This window comes from Vittaforma corneae (genome assembly GCF_000231115.1).
Source record: "Vittaforma corneae ATCC 50505 unplaced genomic scaffold supercont1.10, whole genome shotgun sequence".
NCBI lineage: Eukaryota > Fungi > Microsporidia > Nosematidae > Vittaforma > Vittaforma corneae.
In genome coordinates this window covers 21,705-38,598 of record NW_006889843.1, presented here as the reverse complement: position 1 = coordinate 38,598, position 16,894 = coordinate 21,705, and the positions used below count along the sequence as shown (strand labels likewise).

Here is a 16,894-nt window from a genome sequence, read left to right as displayed (position 1 = left end):
CTACAATAATTGTTTAAAGAACAGATAGCACTATGCTAATAGTGTGCGTTTTTATTCTTAGAAGCGACAGATTGTGCTAATGTTGTCATCTCTCTTCTACCCCATATCCAAACAATGTCAGATACAGAATGCCACATTTGTTGTGAGAAGTATCTTTATTTAGCTAAATACAGATGTAGTCATAAAATATGCTACAAATGTGCAACAAGGCTTATTTATCTTTACGGAGATATGCGATGTCCAATGTGCAAGTACGAGAGCCAAAAGCCTATTTTTGAGAAATCAAGTTGTGAGGAATCCGTAAATGAGAAATGCTGTTGGAGTAACAAAGAGAATGATGGCAAAATCGAGAATTCAAGCAGTGAAAAGACGACGAATCTTATGCTTGCTTCGACAGATGAGCTTTCAATGTCATTAAAAACCATTAATCTCGACAGACCAAAAAATGACGATGGCAGTATTCTAAACAATGATTTGACTGCACAAATGTGGAATAAGCATTTGATGATAGAGGATGGGTTTGCTAAGTTTAAAAATGACGAAGTTCATCAAAAAGTCAGAAGCTTATTGCTGATCAAATGTAAAGAGTGCAGACAGCAGTTTAACACTAAAAAAGAGCTTATGACACATTTTAAATCCAAGCACTCTTCTCTGCTTTGTGGCACCTGTCTTGAAAATAACCATCAATTCTGGTATGAATATTTTTCATATACTCCTGAAACACTAAGCTTGCATAGGAAAGGCCAGCTAAAGGAATCAGGATTTGATGGGCATGTGCACTGTCCATTCTGCTCATTTTGGATATACAATAAGGACCTGGCTAAGAAGCACTGCAACGAGGAACATCAGCTATGCACTGTCTGTGACTCTATGGGTGTTAAATTTCAGTTCTACAGAAACTTCTCTGAACTTGAGACTCATTTCAGGAGTAAGCATTACTGCTGTGACAACCCCGTTTGTGTTAAAAATCATTGCTATGTCTATGCCTATAAGAGCGAGATCTGTGCCCACTCTTTGGCACACCATGGCCTGGAAATGCAACTGAATGATGTTTGTCTGAAGAATGAAAAAAACCCAACAGTATTTTCCCTGCATGATTCAAGAGCACGCAGCGAGGAGGAGAGTTTGTACACCAGAGGAGTGAATATACTTAATCCTCTGATTAATGAGCCATTTTTTCCATCATTCAATCAGAGCAATATTTCAAGGGATAGTTCTTCAGTTCCTTCCTTCCTTAATCGTCAGATTGTCCATCAGGCACAGACCATAAATTCACAAAGAGTGAACATACTCAAAGATATTTCCCCCAACTTTTATAATGAGATATCCCAGATTATAGAAAAATATATTTCGGGTATAAAGCCGCTCACGGAAATGATAGCTGAAATTGAAGAGTGTGTAGGAAAGGAGACATGTCTTAGAATTATTGGAAGAGTCCCTTTTTTACAAAAGCAAAAGGAAATATCACAGTTTTCGGTGGAATACAAAAAAGAACTCAAGTTTCCTAGTTTTAAGAAGAGCATCCCGAAGGTAGATGAAGCACCACAACAACCAAATAAAAGGCAAAGTTTCAGGGTGATAGACCTAACTAAAAAATGATAACTGGCAATAAATTACATAAAATACTCTTAGAAACTCTAAGTTTGTTATTACTATCGTGCTATCATTTGACTGTTAGTAGATATGTGTATACTTCTATTTAGGTATAGGACATGCTTTATTTATTATGTGGACTGTAACGGGCTTAGTTTTCTTTTGTTTCTGACCCCAACAATGCTCAGCCTTTTATTTGGATTGGTTTCCTGCCTGATAGAAGAACTTCATCCTAAAAACAACTATGGAGTCTGGAGCTATGTTCTAAGCGAGGCAAACACTGTTCACTTCATACAATCGGAAGCCAAAGAGCGTATTGGTAGCTTCTTTCAGACCATTAATGATAGATCTATGTACACTCGAGTGAAGGTTTACAAGGGAGAGCCAAACAATCTGAAGGCGCTACTCTACCAGGACGAGAAATCCTCTGAGATGAATACGTTTTTCTTTACTACACCCGAGAGAGATTCATACTACATTCTTCTTGAATTAGTTATTGAAGATGAAGACAATGCCAAGAAGACCTTTGGCTTGGATGTGAAGGTATTTTCCGGAGAAGCCAATAGACCAAGTATAGTGTCTACGAACGATGTTGAGGTTTCCCGGGCTGAGAATCTCATTGAACGTGTGCTTGAATTTGTTAAGCAGAATATTGCTATTCAGGGAATGGATGAGGAGGATGAGTTGGTGTACAAAAGGTTATATGAAAAGATAATGAAGAAGGTGGTCTATGTATTGTTTTTAAAGATTATTGCGACAATATTTACAATGTACTATTCAAATAAAAAGACAAAGAGCTTTTATGCTTCACAAGGATTAGGATCTGATAAATAATTAAATATGCATTTATTGGAAAGCTACTACACTACTCTTTGATCTGCTGCTTTGTTTTGTATTTTGTTGTAAAATTGATCTAAAGCATTTGAAACATTGTTCGTTTGCTTCACTTCTTTTATCTGATTCGTAACTAGCTGTTATTGGTGCTGCAACTTGGCCTATGCCTTGCAGACATTGCACTGCAGTGTTTTCTTGTGGTTGTTATTTGCCCTTTCTTTTCATTGGGCTATTTGCTTTTTAATATAATTTAGCTCCTTTAATACTATCAATGAAAACAAGAATATCAATTTATTGATCCATTTTAAGGGGGTAAACATATATATTCGAAGAAATTCGTTCCCCTATGTTCATTAACTTGACCATACTCTTCACTGCAGCCCACTGCTTCCTCTTTTCAAAGAAGTCTAATTCTTCACCATCAGGCAAGAAATCATCTGGTCTTTCATCATCCACTCAGTCCAGTGCAAATCCAAGCATGGGTGCCTCATCAAATCATTAAATAGATAGATGATTATGCAACTGTGTGTTAATTTTATGTAAATCACCGTTATATAGTATAGTTATATTATCGTGGACACTTAAAAAGGATCTAACAGTATGGGCATTTGACTGAAAACCGATAAATACAGCTACTCTTTCGTTAGCTACATAAGCTCTTTAAATAAAAAGTATACTTCCTTTCATTTGCTAAATGCAACTTTAGCTTCTAAAGCTTGGGCAACTAGTGAAAGGGTAGTTGGCTTTTACATAAAGTAAGATGCTGTGTTATTCATTAAAAGTACGGTTAAATTTAATACGCTTGACTAGTAGTTGGCGCTCTTTCTAAAACCTAATACTTATAAGACTCACGACTATCGAATAGTACTTTTCTGCATTGTAAATAAACGTAAAGCATAATACCAGTGTATTGCAAAATAAGAAGGAGAGATACAGCCAGGCCTTTACAAACTCAATTTCAAACAGATAGAGAAGTGTGTTTAGATTCATCATTAGAAGTGCAATACCAAGCAAATTGTATGTTCTGAAGTTTAGACTCTGAAAGATATAAGCACAGATAAATGTAATAAAAGTTATTAAGGTGCGCTCAACATGAGCAGTCTTGGCTTTCTTAGCTCTTCTATAGAATTTTTTCAGTCCACTGACTTTTGCCTGTGATGCAAGAAAGTCCATGGCAATGAGAACAATAATGGAAATAGCAAAGAGAAGGAGAACAGCTCCCCTTTCGCCAGCGACCTTAATAAAAGGCAATTCGGTGATGTATCTGAGAGAAGAAGCATATCTCGTGCTTTCAGTGATTGTAATTGTTGCAATGAGGCTTGAGACAAGAATGGCATGTCCTGTGAAGAGGTGGCCTAATTCCATTGGGGCTGGCAAGCAACTAAATGAATATAAGTGAATATTCTTCTATAAAGCTGTGATTACGTTAGTCTTTATGGTAAATTACTGTAAGAAATATATCTGGCTGGTACATATTTACAGGCATTAGCAAGGCTGAAAGATGGATGATTATATCACAGAGACGTAGAACCATAAAATAAAGTACCATTTTGATGTAGCACGTTCAGTTTTTATTTATTATTGCATGCTAATTATGACATTTTAATATTTCATCACAAAATATCAAAAACATTAATAAGAAAATGATAAGGTTTTGCTTAAGAAATTACAATGTGTGGATACTCAAAAAACAAGCAACATGGTGAATTTTATCCATAGAAGGTTTTGTTTTGTTCTAAAATACGTCTTTTTGTTCGAAATTTAATTTTAGAACGTATTTATTTGTAATTTTCAATAATTTAAGCTTATCTCACATAAATATCGAGGAAAGCACCATTCCATGAATTTCATGCATATATCGATGATCCTAAGCATCTTTGTTTTAATAGGGAGCACTCTTCAATGGACTTGCAATGACTGCATCCTGACAAAGAGTCAGGTACAAGCCAGTAATGAGTACCAGCCAGGTAAAGCTACTTCGTTTAACCTCCGCCAGATCATGGATGAGATGGCACGCTGTGGCATCCAAAGGGCCCAGGTCTCAGGATGGGATGCAGCAGATGGAATCTATGTAGTGTATCAGAACGGAGCAGTAGTCCCAGCACTCCCCTATGACCTACCTGAATATGCGGTGTATTTCAAAATGTGTGGCAACAATGTTGAAAAAATAGTGTTTGTACATGAAGTGTGTGATAAGAAGATAGTATATCCCATTTGCCCCTGTGCTCCATGTGAGTCTCCCTTCTTTAATCCTTGCCAAAATGAAGTGGTTTGTGTAAATCCAGTCTGTCAAAATGAAGTGGTTTATGTAAACCCAGTCTGTCAAAATAATGAGCCCCCCATCGTTGAATTTAACCCTGTCCTTATTGAAAATGAATTGATATGTGAAACCAGAGACTTTGACAGTTGGTGTCCTGAAGATGGATTTAGTTGTAATAGAACTGAGTGTAGGACCTTCCCAAAAGTATGCAAAAAAGTGTCCAAGCGCAGTGGACGTAGGAGAAAAGAGCTTGAAGTATATTCAAAACAGTATCATCTCACTTGTAAAAGGATCGGTGGAGAAAGAAAAGTCCTTTTAATTGAAAAAGTAAAGGACAAAAAAGTGAGAGATACTGTCTATGTCTTAAACGGCAAGTTTCACTTACCCATTAAAATACTGAATGATCCTTGGCTTTTAAGGAGAATATTCAAAAAGATAAAACAGAAGTTTGGGCCAGGCTTCTGTCTTTATGTAAATGACCACTCATGTGTCTATGTACTTTTTAAAGAGCACCTTTATTGTGTAAAGTATGATAGTGAATGTATAAAAGTAAGAAGAGTCAATCCTAAGGACCGTTGCAAGATCGTCAAGAATGGGCTGTATCTTGTTACAATGGGTAATTAAATAATGTAAAGTACAAGAAGAGCATGTTCTATTTGCTTTTGCACTCATTTATACACTCTGTCATACACCTATTTATGTCTTTTTTGAACGGCATTTTGTTATTTATCTCAAATGAGGGTATTGCCCATTGTAATACATTCATTTATTTGGCTGAAAGAGAAGGGCTCTGTCCATCTCAGAGTAGACAATACTCATTCACGCTTTATTGTGTTAAGCATACTTCATAGTTTGTGATTGATGGAATACTGACTCGTCTATGCATGTTGATATCCTTTTCCAAAAATAATTTGGGGTAAAATTTTTACATCACCCCTTGAAAGCTGTACTGAAAACCACATCTTAATCCCACAGTGCCTTAGACCCATTACACTCATCCTTCTGGCTTTATTTGTTGTCTCCTCAGATTAATTTTAATATATCCCTTATTTGTTTGTTTGCAAAATAAATAAGATGTTCAAATACTTTTCCCCTTTGATTTAATATGCGAAATTTTGGCGCCAAAAAGTTTATAAACAATCAAAGCAATGAAGGTGCAAATAACATAGGTGTTCAAGGTGTAAGTATTAATGTTGGGGCAGAATATGGCGCTGTATGGGAGTACTGTGGTTCTAAAAATGAAAATTTTGACGCAAATGATCAGGTTAATCAAAATTTTGATCAAATCCATGATATACCAGAAAATGAACCATATACGACCGAGGATGCAGGTGAGGTTGAGATGAAGGGTATTTTGCAGTGTGATGTTAGCGATGGTCTACCGAACATCGATTGTAGTTGCGAAATTACTCAAGAATATCAGCATTCTCCCTCTACTAAGAATGAACAGTATCGGCATAATGAAAATAATCAGCATCATTCTACATATAATTTAATTTCCAAATCATGGAAGCTGGAAAAGCTTGATCATAGCTCGGTCGATAGCAATCCTATCATTAAACACATCCCTCAGGAACCTAAAGCAATCTTTAGCAAGAAGTTTATTGAAAATCCACTGGTTGATGAAAGGGTGCTCTATCAAAATAAGAGAGTTATACTATATAAGACGGAAATGTGTAGAAGCTTTAGCGAAGTAGGATTCTGTAAATATGGGGATAGATGTCAATTTTGCCATAGTCCTAGCGAGCTTAGAACAGTGAAAAGACACCCAAAGTATAAAACTGAGATATGCAAGACTTTTTGGAATGAGGGAAATTGTCCGTACGGCAGTAGGTGTTGTTTTATACATTTGGAGAAGGTTAGTAATAATATCGATAGTTTTAGTGATGGCAGCAGTGGTATATTTCTGCTGATCATTCTACTGGCAGTGTTTCAAATATATATAGAAGCACCCAGGCCAACATTAAACATACCAGTATTAACAATCATCAAAATAGCATAGTTGAGAAAGATGAAAGAAATGCATGCACCAATAGCACAGTCTCAGCACCGCATGCATATAAAACAGGTACTAAAAGTGGGAAAACCAAAGACTCCACAGTGAGACTATTTGATGATAATAAATGTACTCGAATCAATATTGAGCGGATAAACTTAGAAACGATTTCTGTGAAAGATGGCGTATCAAAAGAGGACCCAAACGATGAAGTTGAAATACTGAGCATTGTTAGCGAAGTAAAGGACTATATAATAGACAATGTTAATATTATCAAAAGCGTGTCAGATTGCTGTGGCTTAGGTGTTCCGTCTTTCTGTGAATACTACCTTCCAAGCCAAGATTCTTTTAGAAATGGCTGCTTCGAGAATGAACTTCACGAAAGGTATTTAAGGGATATTTTTAAATATGGGTCTACTCTGATCAAGACAGCCCGAGCATTAGAAATTGATGAAATGTTAGATCGAAACTATAAAATCAGCGCACATTCATCATGTAAGATTGACGGATATGATGGTGTCTTCAGTTCAGTTAAGAACATAAACGATATTAAAATTGAGAGAGAAAGTATATGGGCAAAGAATTTTATTAGAAAGTGGAAGGAGAACCCTGTGTTTTTTATTTTTGATAATAAATATGACAAAATCTAAATAAAAAGCAATGTTTTGTACAAAGAAATAGCCTCATAATCAATACTTCATTTTTAATATAATAACGGTAAGACGGTAGGTGCTGTGTTGTCATTTGCCTTTATGTAGAATTGGACATCCTTGTTGATTATTAAATGGGTAATGTAAAAGCACTAAACACGGATGCTGGCAAATTCTTTTATTGAACTTCTAACGAACAATGCCCTCGGCTGTTTTGGTTAAAATGTGCTTTCCCCCAACCTTGACTTTGGTATTTTTAAATACCAGGCAATGATCAACTATCATAAACTTAGAAAGAACATTTCTAAATGCATTCTTGCTCAAGTCCACCTTGCCATACTCAATATTATCAAAAATTGTTAGGTGATCTTCTAACTCAATTTTGCTACCTTCTTCTACGTCAACCCTCAAAGCCTCAATCCTGTCACCCTCAGCACAACATATCATACCTTCACTTTCCAGATCCCTGAACTTGGCTTTTTTAATATTTAAAACAAAGAGGTAGGTGTTGTTCAATAGTTCTTCCTTCTCATAGACATTCCTCAGTCCAGAGCATATGAAATAGTCTTTGTCCGCCCTTACATTTTCACAATACAGTTTGTCCAATCCTTCTGCATTCTGTATTGATGTAATTTTGCCTGCTCTTATTTCAAGCATATAAAATTCAGGATCAAAATCAATCCCTTTATCAGCTAACAACTTTGTGAACTGATCAATAACATCTTTGTTTTTAAGAGAGCCACTGGCAAGCAGAGCTTTGACAGTGTTGATATAGCAGAGAATATTCATCAATGAGAACTCCATTTGTGGCATTCGGGGAGACTTCCTAAGCCTTTTGAACTCATTCAACTTCTTTTGGGTGAATTCCTCGTTGTACAGCACGAATACTTGTTCAATAACTGAATCTAGGCTTTCAAAGAAACTGTCGGTTCGTAGAGAAAGCCTATCACTTTTTGAAAAATATGGCTGTTTGATCTAAGCAGTAAATTATGAACTTTAAATCATCATCTTCTTTGGTGTAGTTTAGGATTATTGTGGGCATGTTTCAAGGGTGCAGAAAGTATGTTAGAGTAAAAAATATGCCACAAAATGTGCTTCTAAGCGAAAGAAGGGGAAATGGCTATTCAACCTGCTTATTTCACAATAAACCATTTATCCGATGGTCTAAGCACCGTTATTGTCTTTTAAATCGTACAGTTTGATTTTCTGCTACCCCATGGACAAGCCTCCAAAAATTACTGAGGAATCCCAGATAGACGATTTAAGTACGGATGAGTTGAGACAGGTTATGGAATTTTACACTGAAAGTGAAAAGGAGGAATTCATACAGCCGTTAATATCCTCCAATGAGGCCTTAAGAAGAAAAATAGCTGAAAATGAAATACAAATACGAAATGAGCAGAGTATAAACAATGTTTTCCTAAGAAAGATGTGGAAAGCGTTGGATGAAGAGGAAAAGCATGAGAGTGCTTCATTTTTCAAGGGGATTTGTGAAAGAATCAATAAAAAGATATAGCACAGGGAATGTACTTTAACAGTGTATTAAGATAGGCCTTACATTAAAACTTTGTCTTACGGTACGTAGAGCTCCTTTTGCAATATGCTTTCCGTAGTTTTTATTTTTCTTTATATTTTATGCCATGGAAACAGTTAAATTCAAGCCAGACTTGGAAAGTATTAAAGAAAGATCAAAGATCGTTCCTTTCGGAAGAGCAGGTAAGGAACAGGCCACAGAAGCGATGCCTATTCCCTTTATACTTTACAATACTGAACAGGAGATCAAGATTGAAACTGAAGAATCGTCTGTGTATAGGCCATCAACAATCTTCCAGCCATCGATGATGAGCAGAGTTCAGAGTGAAGTCTCAGTGAAAATAACCAATGTTCCCATACATGTGACACAGTCACAGCTTGTTGAGGCAATTTTCCAGAGGTTTAAAGATGAGCAGCCAGGGCAGAGCGTTTTAAGACCCTACACAAGATTAAACCTTATTTTTGATAAAGAAAAGAAAGCTTCCAGAGGATTTGCGTATGCAAATTGCGAGAATTTGGAGAAAGCCAGGGAATTGGCTAGGATTGTCAGAAGTATTGTTATAGATGCATGTGTTTTAGGAGCTGAAATATTAGAATAGTAAATACAATCAACTAACCTAATTTAAGATCTGATGTCTTAGGTACACGTTTTAATAGTTAATATTGTGTAAAATCTAGCACCAAAAATATTCAATATAGATTTTAGAAAAATAACTTATAGTCTTATTTATTGAGCCAGTGCAGACAGAAAATCAAGCAATCCATCAACATCCTCAATGCAGAAATTGGCATGCGACTCCCCCTCTCCTATCTTAATTGAGATGCCTTTGCACACCCTGAACATGTCCTCGTCTGTCCGGTCATCGCCCACGCAAATAGCAGGGTCGAGCATTCTACAGACATTGTCTTTTCTAGCTGCCTTTAACTCAACTATCATCTTTCCTAGCTGAACATTCTCTTCCCCTACTTTCCTCAAGAGTGAGTAAAGCTTACCAACACAGAAGCTCCTGGCCATTCGATAATGAAAACACAGTCCGGAAGTTTTCTCTTCAATCACTGTGCCCGGGGTTCTTTTGGAATAGTATTCCATGATTTCACGTGCTACTCCAAGTATGTTGTTTTTTTCTCTTATAGTCGACCACTCACCGTTTACTCTTTGGAATGCCCCATGCTCTGCATAAACCTCGATCTCCTTTGGAATCCACTCATCCAACTTTGCCTTTGATCTTCCTGAGCATATGACTACCCTGCCTGCTTTGGACAGGTTCATGAGAATCTCCTTGGCCCTTGCGCTGAGCACGGCCTTGTCGGGATCTTCAACTATCGGTGTTAGGGTGCCGTCGTAGTCTAATAGGATTGTTTTGCTAGACTTCTCCCAGAGCATTTTGGCTTGTTCTGCATTCAGCGGTTCTGGTATCTTCATTCTCCTCTTGCTCTTGAGATCGAAGTAGCTGTTTTCACCAAATATTATTGGATGGTACGATTCTTTGTGTTCGGCGGGTAGTTTTGATCCTCTTTTCATATACACCCCATTTTCAGTGCCTCCTATTATTTTTTTGTAATACTCGATTTCAGATTGGAGCTTGGGTGGTCTGCAGATCAACGCACAGATTTCTTTAGAGAGTCTGTCAATTGTTCCATCCTCACCTGGGAGCTGGCTTAGTACTATTTTGTATCCATTTACCTCCATGAACTCTTTCAGATACTCCTCTTCGCCTATCACTGAGTACTTCTTGGGTGTGTACATTGCCTTTTCTATCTCGTCTGCAAGCTCGAATGGGTCATAGCTGTCCACCACCACAGGCCTCCCAAACAGCTGGGCAATCTCTCTGTATTGTGTTCCCACAAAAGCATCACAGAAGAACATCTCTGCCACGACGTGGGAGTACTCAACAGGGTCAGCAACAGAAAAGCTACTGCTGTACATCTTTTTGAGGTATTGAGCCATTCTGGATGTCTCCTCGTTCAGATCTACACCAGTCCTGAGATACCTCACGTGGATGTGTGGATGCTTCACAATAAATGGCTCAATGTGAATCAGATTCACATCGGTAAGAACACACATCCTGGTCTTTGGCACTTCCAAGTCATGCAGGTACCTTAGCAGTTCGTAATTGAATCTGTCCGGGAAGTTGCTTTCGACCAAACAGGCTGGATCTCTAGTCTTCTGGATGCACAGCTCCAGGATATGCTCCAGCGTGTCTATGACTGCAAACTTGTCTACATACGGCTTCAGGTACCAGCACCCGCCCCTTTCCACGTCCCGCATCTCGTATGAGCACATCATGTAGTTGGCAAAGGAGTCCAGGCTTTCCTTGCAGTCGAAGAACTTCTGAGCCAGGGCTAGGTTTTTGAGAATATGTCTGTAGAACGGGACCTTCTCTATGAAGCAGCCCTCAAACTTCAGATTCCTGAAAGCAACCCTGGCCCTTGTCATGCCCGGAAGCAAAAAAAGCGAGGAGTCGTTGACAACAATCAGATCGTCTTCAGTGACGACGTCCCTTAGTTTCTCGTAGAACTGTTCATTAAATAGCCTGTACTCTTCAAAGACATTGTGGTGGTCTAGGTCTTCAAACATTGTCTCGAAGATTTCTCTATTCATTAATCTGTCATATATCCTTGCCAGTCTTAGGTTTTCAGTTACATCAAGGTACTCTATGTTATCAACCGAGGTAAATTCTCTTTTCACAATAGCCCTTGGTTCTGTGAATTTAACTTTTATTTTTGAAGATTTATGTAGCGTAGGTTTGTCCTTGAGAAGGTCTATTTGAGTGCTCTTCACACAGTAAAATACTTTCATTAAGGGGTTTGAATATTTTGAATAAATACAGTATAAAGAACCAATGGCAGACTAGATATTAAATATTTGCTAGCAATGCGAAATGTGAGGCAAACAAAGGTATAGAACGACAAGACAGTGATAAAGATATAGCTGTTTAATTTTAATGATTGTTGTAGAGCCAAGCCTTTGTAGGGATCAAGTTGATTGTGGTGGAGGACTTAAAATATAGGTAGTAAACTAGCTTTGAGGATAGATTGCAGTCTTCCTCTGGAGACAGGTCAGCGAGTTTGGCATTCAGTAGCTTCTGCTCTATTATATCTTGATAGACAGGGTGCTTGCTAACCTATAGCCATGGCTTCAGTATTCGTGTGTTTCCAAGGACAGCGAAATGGAGTTTGAGATATCTGCAGTTGCTTTGATAAGTCCAAGCTCATGGAATGCCAGGCTATGCAAGTGGTGGCTTCACAAAACCAGCGTATTCTCTGCCAATGAACACTTTAAGTCCAGCTTTGAGTGTAGTGTTGGGCATGACTCTTCTATTTCGAGTGAATAGACAAAGTAACCGGCGTACATATAAGTGCGTGTTTGTCAGTGTCTAAGAATCATATGATGGCATTCAATAGTAACAGCTCAAGGGACATTAGTGTAGAGATAAAGATTGAAGAGAGTATATGAATAAAAGTGTTTTAAATCAGTATTAAAGACGAATTTAATCAGCTCTTGACATCAGACTCATTCTCACTCTCTAAATCTTTCTCAATAAGCTCGATATCTACTTTGTCTAGTTTCTTTTTCATATTACTAAACGGATAGCGTAAACGTGTCTTGTCCATACTTATTAAGATGGATTTATTTGTGAAAACTTTTGTAATGCTTATATTAACCTTTGATATAGGATTTCCATACAAGTCCAGGTGCCTCAAACCTATCATGGGTTTGTACTTCCTTGTCTTATCATCAAAATAGTTTTGAAGACTGATGTGTTCAATTCGATTATTATCCAAGCACATGTATTCAAGACCAGTGAGTTCAGATAGGCATGGTATCTCTGTCAATCCAACACCAGTCAACAACAATGTTGTTATCTTACTGAGATCTGAACTGTTCAATGCAGCAATGTCAATAGTGTTTCTGATATGCTCAATTCATCAGTTTCAAGGTATTCAGTCAAGAACTTCAATGCCTTGGTCGGAATATGATCAAATTCAAAACCTGATACTTCAATCCTTTTAAATTTAGATTCCCACTCTTTGAAGCTAATTTCGAAATATCCCTCTGCTTGTTGAGCTATTTTTTCTTTAAGACTACCATCTTCGTTTAGGATTTCGTCTTTACTTAAACATCCACTCATCGTTTCAGTGCAATAATTATACAGCTTCATTCCCACAATTTCGTTAATCTCATTTATATTCTTTTCATACTCCTCACGTTGGATATGATTCAGATTTTTAAAGTACTCTTCGATTATTTTAATAATTCTAGAATCCTTCATAAAAGCAGTAAAACAGCCATCATCTTTGTCCTTAAAAACACTGAGCTTGGGAGTTTCATTGGGTAAGGTGTCGTCGGATTCATCATCAGAGATATGAATACTTTGAACCTGCTCTTCTAAAGACCCTTGCTCTTTACTCATTACGGTGCAACTAGCATCTGCGGAGAATAGCATAGGAAATCCAACCGACAGTACTTCGATCAGGCCAGTTACAGTTTTAATTGGTAGTGATAAACCGTGCATGGGTGTGAATACAAAACTTGTATTTATACTTTTTACAAAAATCTGATTGATTTAATTTATCAGTTGATTTTTTTAGTATGACAGGGAATGTTCAAGAAACAGTCTCAGCCAAAATATAGCCAGTAGGTCTGCGCACAAACCACCTACATTCTCAGAATATTCATGCTTTTTCTATTGCCTTTATTCAAATATGCCTGTACGTATGTGATAAGACAGTATGTGATAGATTGGTCTCAATCCAAGTAGCAAATAGAATTGTTAATTAGAAAAGTTTGTCCAGGAGACTGGACTTGATCGGTAAGCTTGAGAATGCTCAAGATTTCATATGCACTACTGTCCGTGATCTGATATTGAGACAGATTCAGATGCAACAGCAATGACTAAGCTGATGTGCATAGTAACTGCATGGCTATTAATGGACTGGACAGACAAATGGTTTGATGACACTAGTGCAGAATAGTACAGCACATTCAAAGCCACTAATGATTTCTAGGCAATGATGCAACAAGTGAGATACATCTCATTCTGGATTTGTTAGCAATGTGCATTGTTCCTCTGTAATAAGTATAGATGCACTCTACTCCATATTCTTTTCCATGTCCTTAACAATGCAGCAGTCTCTCTGCCAGCATCATCAAAGTGAATATTCAAGGCCACCTATTTACAGCAACAGCTGGTTTTCATATATATCAATTATGCATGGATGGAGGATGAAATTGTGTTTGTGTCCGGAATAAAAAGCTATACACGATTACTGTGACGGGTAGTGCAATTCATATGCTATTAGAGTTATATTTAGTTAAATATGGTAGGGTAGAGACTAAAAGACTTGTCAAGTATAGGAGAGTATATCGAAGGAAGCTTCTTGAGTCTACACCGATAGGGTCTCTGTGGAGTCCACCCCTCTTCGCTAGTCTTCTGGCTTTGAGTAAATAAGTTGACAGTAGTCAGAGACTGAGTCAAAGAAAAGTAGGCTAATACAACCCATAAAGTAAAAAATAGTATTGAAACATACTCCATTCTTAAGCTTATATTATACTATACTGTTTTAAAAAACAAATTTAATCAGTTGCTAACTTCTGATTGTTTTACTTCTTGCCCAGTAGATGAATCAATGAACTTAATTCCCGAACCTTTCAGTTTCTTTTTCATACTGTCATAGGTACAAAATATAACTACATTAGACAGATGTATTATTGCAGAGCTGTCGGTAAACACCTGCAAGACGTTCGAATTGACACATCCTATTGGATTTTTATGCAGCTTCAGATCTGCCAACTTTGGCATTGTCTTGAAATCATTTCTTTCCTGGTCGTAATAATTTTTAGCTTCAAGCGTTTCAATATTATTGCCTTCCAAATCAAGACGCTGAAGATTGGTAAAGTTAGATAGACAGGGTAGACTTGTCAAGCCATTATAACATAGCTTTACTGTCTTTATTTTATCCAAGTTGACACTATTCAACACATCAACATTAACGTTAGTTGTTCCAGATAAGCTTAAAATTTTCGTTCTACAATAATCATTGAAAAACTTAAAAACTTCGACAGGGGTGGTTTTGAATCGGACACCATCCAACTTAATTTCTTCAAGTAACGATATGGATGAACCCATCATGAGCTCTTGCATTTTCCCTTTAATTACAGCAGCATCACCTCTTTTTAGAACTTCATCTTCAATTTCAGGATTGCAATTGCACAGGTGCATAACCACAACCTCCCAAATCTCGTCCCTGTGAGCTTGATATTCATCAAGACGTGTTAGTTTTATTTTCTCAAAGTACTCATTGAAAACCTCCGAGACTTCAGGATAGCCCATTAACTTAGTAAGAAAGCCATTGTCGTCCTTAAAAACTTTGAGTGTTTCTGAGTCTGAAGACTTAGATGAATCCTCATCTTTCTTTTGAGTATTGGACTGGCCATTTTCAGCAACGTCTTTGGAAGAGTCTTTGTCTTGTACTTCTGGCTTTTTTACATCGCATTCATGCGTAGAGGTACAACCAACATTTATGGGAAATAGCATAGGAAATCCTATCGATAATACTCTCATAAGACTGAGAGCTGTTCTGCTTGACAGTGACAAACCGTGCATGGGTGTGGGTGCAAATTTTGTATTTATACTTTTTACAAAAAGCTAATCAATTTAATTTATCAGCATGTGCTATTTTAAAATCAAGAATCAGATAATGACTAAGTCTTGGTGGAAATTGGCATGTAATGCCTCCCACCTGTGTACAATTCATGCCTCTGCCAGGTTGGCTTCTGAGTTGTATCTAAAGACTTGACGGCCTGTTCATTCTTTACTTTTAATACCAACTTGTTCATGGCTGGTGGTGGCATGAGATTCTGCATGAAACTGCTCATAGGTCGATTCTGGATTACCTGTCAAGTATCAAGAAAAATTTTACTGACTGAAAGTCTCCATTTAACAGCTAAGCATGAAATCAACGGGGCCTAGACTCGTACTCGTGTGTCTGTGATGTATGCAATGCAATTTATGACTAAAGTTTAAATTTTGATGGATTTTAACTAATTTTAAAGATTCCAGAAATTATACCCAAATGATAAACAGTATTGCATAAAAGCTAGTTATAGAATGTTCGTTCTAGCATTGCACGTCTTGGACCATTTTAATAAGCATGTCCATTAATGATTGATGATTATACTTTTATGGAAATGATTAAATTAAAGATTTAATTTAAGCTTATCCAGCCATCAATTCATCTTCTTGTTTTAAAGATAGCTTAATGTGTGTGTCTTTCAGACTCTTTTTCATACTGTCGCATGTACAATAGAATTCTGTTTCGTTCAAGCATATTTTTGTAGTTCCACTGATAAATACCTTTGTGATTTCCACATCAATACTAGATGTGGAGTTCCATAATAAGCTTATTTCTTCTAACCTTGGCATTGTTCTGTATGCACCTGTCTCTTCATCAAAATAATTTCCAGGCTCAAATGCCACAATCATATTATGATCTAAATAGAGATGCCTAAGGTTTTTAAAACTAGACAAGCAAGGAAATTGTGTTAATTCCATTTCAGACAAGTCTAATTCTTCGATATTGTTGAGATTGGCACTATTCAACATGTCAATATTAATATTCGTTTTTGAAAAATCGAAACATTCTGTTCCACATTCATCATTAAAAAATTTTAAAACTCTGACAGGAGTGTATCTCATTTTAAAGCCGTGCATCATGACTTTTTTGAAATCATAATTAAGCATATTACATTCAAGCTCTCGAATCGTTTCATCCGTAGGAGTATCGTTGTATTTGTCGAGATCCGATTGCAATTGAAGACATGTATTATACATGTGCAAAGCAAAAATTTCATGGATCTCGTCCTGATACTCTTGGTAGTCTTTTAGATTAATCAGTTTTGAATTTTGTAAACGTCTGTTGATGATGTCAATAACTTTAAGGTGATTCAAGAAAGCCATGAAGACATCATTTTCATCAATGAAAATCTTTGGTTCAGTCTTTGGATGGAAAGAGCTTAGTGGATTG

General features: G+C 37.0%; 13 protein-coding genes across 13 annotated transcripts; 6 read left to right on the top strand and 7 right to left on the bottom strand.

Moving 5' to 3' along the window:
* Nucleotides 1–114: 114 nt before the first annotated feature.
* Nucleotides 115–1,599, top strand: VICG_01222 (uncharacterized protein; the record flags this gene model as incomplete). Its single annotated transcript, XM_007604606.1, has 1 exon — nucleotides 115–1,599. One exon carries the CDS (start codon nucleotides 115–117, stop codon nucleotides 1,597–1,599), a length of 1,485 nt encoding a protein of 494 aa, XP_007604668.1.
* A 174-nt stretch (nucleotides 1,600–1,773) lies between these two features.
* VICG_01221 (uncharacterized protein) lies at nucleotides 1,774–2,427 on the top strand (the record flags this gene model as incomplete). Its single annotated transcript, XM_007604605.1, has 1 exon — nucleotides 1,774–2,427. One exon carries the CDS (start codon nucleotides 1,774–1,776, stop codon nucleotides 2,425–2,427), a length of 654 nt encoding a protein of 217 aa, XP_007604667.1.
* Nucleotides 2,428–3,252: 825 nt separating this feature from the next.
* On the bottom strand, nucleotides 3,253–3,792 carry VICG_01220 (uncharacterized protein; the record flags this gene model as incomplete). The annotated part of the gene is made up of 1 exon (XM_007604604.1): nucleotides 3,253–3,792. One exon carries the CDS (start codon nucleotides 3,790–3,792, stop codon nucleotides 3,253–3,255), a length of 540 nt encoding a protein of 179 aa, XP_007604666.1.
* Nucleotides 3,793–4,267: 475 nt separating this feature from the next.
* VICG_01219 (uncharacterized protein) lies at nucleotides 4,268–5,311 on the top strand (the record flags this gene model as incomplete). The annotated part of the gene is made up of 1 exon (XM_007604603.1): nucleotides 4,268–5,311. One exon carries the CDS (start codon nucleotides 4,268–4,270, stop codon nucleotides 5,309–5,311), a length of 1,044 nt encoding a protein of 347 aa, XP_007604665.1.
* A 481-nt stretch (nucleotides 5,312–5,792) lies between these two features.
* VICG_01218 (uncharacterized protein) lies at nucleotides 5,793–6,689 on the top strand (the record flags this gene model as incomplete). The annotated part of the gene is made up of 1 exon (XM_007604602.1): nucleotides 5,793–6,689. The coding sequence occupies one exon, from the start codon at nucleotides 5,793–5,795 to the stop codon at nucleotides 6,687–6,689; it is 897 nt and encodes a 298-aa protein (XP_007604664.1).
* A 98-nt stretch (nucleotides 6,690–6,787) lies between these two features.
* On the top strand, nucleotides 6,788–7,333 carry VICG_01217 (uncharacterized protein; the record flags this gene model as incomplete). Its single annotated transcript, XM_007604601.1, has 1 exon — nucleotides 6,788–7,333. A coding segment is annotated over one exon (546 nt), but the record flags the coding sequence as incomplete, so codon positions are not given.
* A 189-nt stretch (nucleotides 7,334–7,522) lies between these two features.
* Nucleotides 7,523–8,146, bottom strand: VICG_01216 (uncharacterized protein; the record flags this gene model as incomplete). Its single annotated transcript, XM_007604600.1, has 1 exon — nucleotides 7,523–8,146. One exon carries the CDS (start codon nucleotides 8,144–8,146, stop codon nucleotides 7,523–7,525), a length of 624 nt encoding a protein of 207 aa, XP_007604662.1.
* Nucleotides 8,147–8,973: 827 nt separating this feature from the next.
* On the top strand, nucleotides 8,974–9,465 carry VICG_01215 (uncharacterized protein; the record flags this gene model as incomplete). The annotated part of the gene is made up of 1 exon (XM_007604599.1): nucleotides 8,974–9,465. One exon carries the CDS (start codon nucleotides 8,974–8,976, stop codon nucleotides 9,463–9,465), a length of 492 nt encoding a protein of 163 aa, XP_007604661.1.
* A 128-nt stretch (nucleotides 9,466–9,593) lies between these two features.
* Nucleotides 9,594–11,666, bottom strand: VICG_01214 (trehalose-phosphatase; the record flags this gene model as incomplete). Its single annotated transcript, XM_007604598.1, has 1 exon — nucleotides 9,594–11,666. The coding sequence occupies one exon, from the start codon at nucleotides 11,664–11,666 to the stop codon at nucleotides 9,594–9,596; it is 2,073 nt and encodes a 690-aa protein (XP_007604660.1).
* A 695-nt stretch (nucleotides 11,667–12,361) lies between these two features.
* Nucleotides 12,362–12,757, bottom strand: VICG_01213 (uncharacterized protein; the record flags this gene model as incomplete). The annotated part of the gene is made up of 1 exon (XM_007604597.1): nucleotides 12,362–12,757. The coding sequence occupies one exon, from the start codon at nucleotides 12,755–12,757 to the stop codon at nucleotides 12,362–12,364; it is 396 nt and encodes a 131-aa protein (XP_007604659.1).
* Nucleotides 12,754–13,383, bottom strand: VICG_01212 (uncharacterized protein; the record flags this gene model as incomplete). The annotated part of the gene is made up of 1 exon (XM_007604596.1): nucleotides 12,754–13,383. One exon carries the CDS (start codon nucleotides 13,381–13,383, stop codon nucleotides 12,754–12,756), a length of 630 nt encoding a protein of 209 aa, XP_007604658.1.
* A 1,065-nt stretch (nucleotides 13,384–14,448) lies between these two features.
* VICG_01211 (uncharacterized protein) lies at nucleotides 14,449–15,474 on the bottom strand (the record flags this gene model as incomplete). The annotated part of the gene is made up of 1 exon (XM_007604595.1): nucleotides 14,449–15,474. The coding sequence occupies one exon, from the start codon at nucleotides 15,472–15,474 to the stop codon at nucleotides 14,449–14,451; it is 1,026 nt and encodes a 341-aa protein (XP_007604657.1).
* A 612-nt stretch (nucleotides 15,475–16,086) lies between these two features.
* VICG_01210 (uncharacterized protein) lies at nucleotides 16,087–16,893 on the bottom strand (the record flags this gene model as incomplete). Its single annotated transcript, XM_007604594.1, has 1 exon — nucleotides 16,087–16,893. A coding segment is annotated over one exon (807 nt), but the record flags the coding sequence as incomplete, so codon positions are not given.
* Between the last annotated feature and the right edge of the window lies 1 nt (nucleotide 16,894).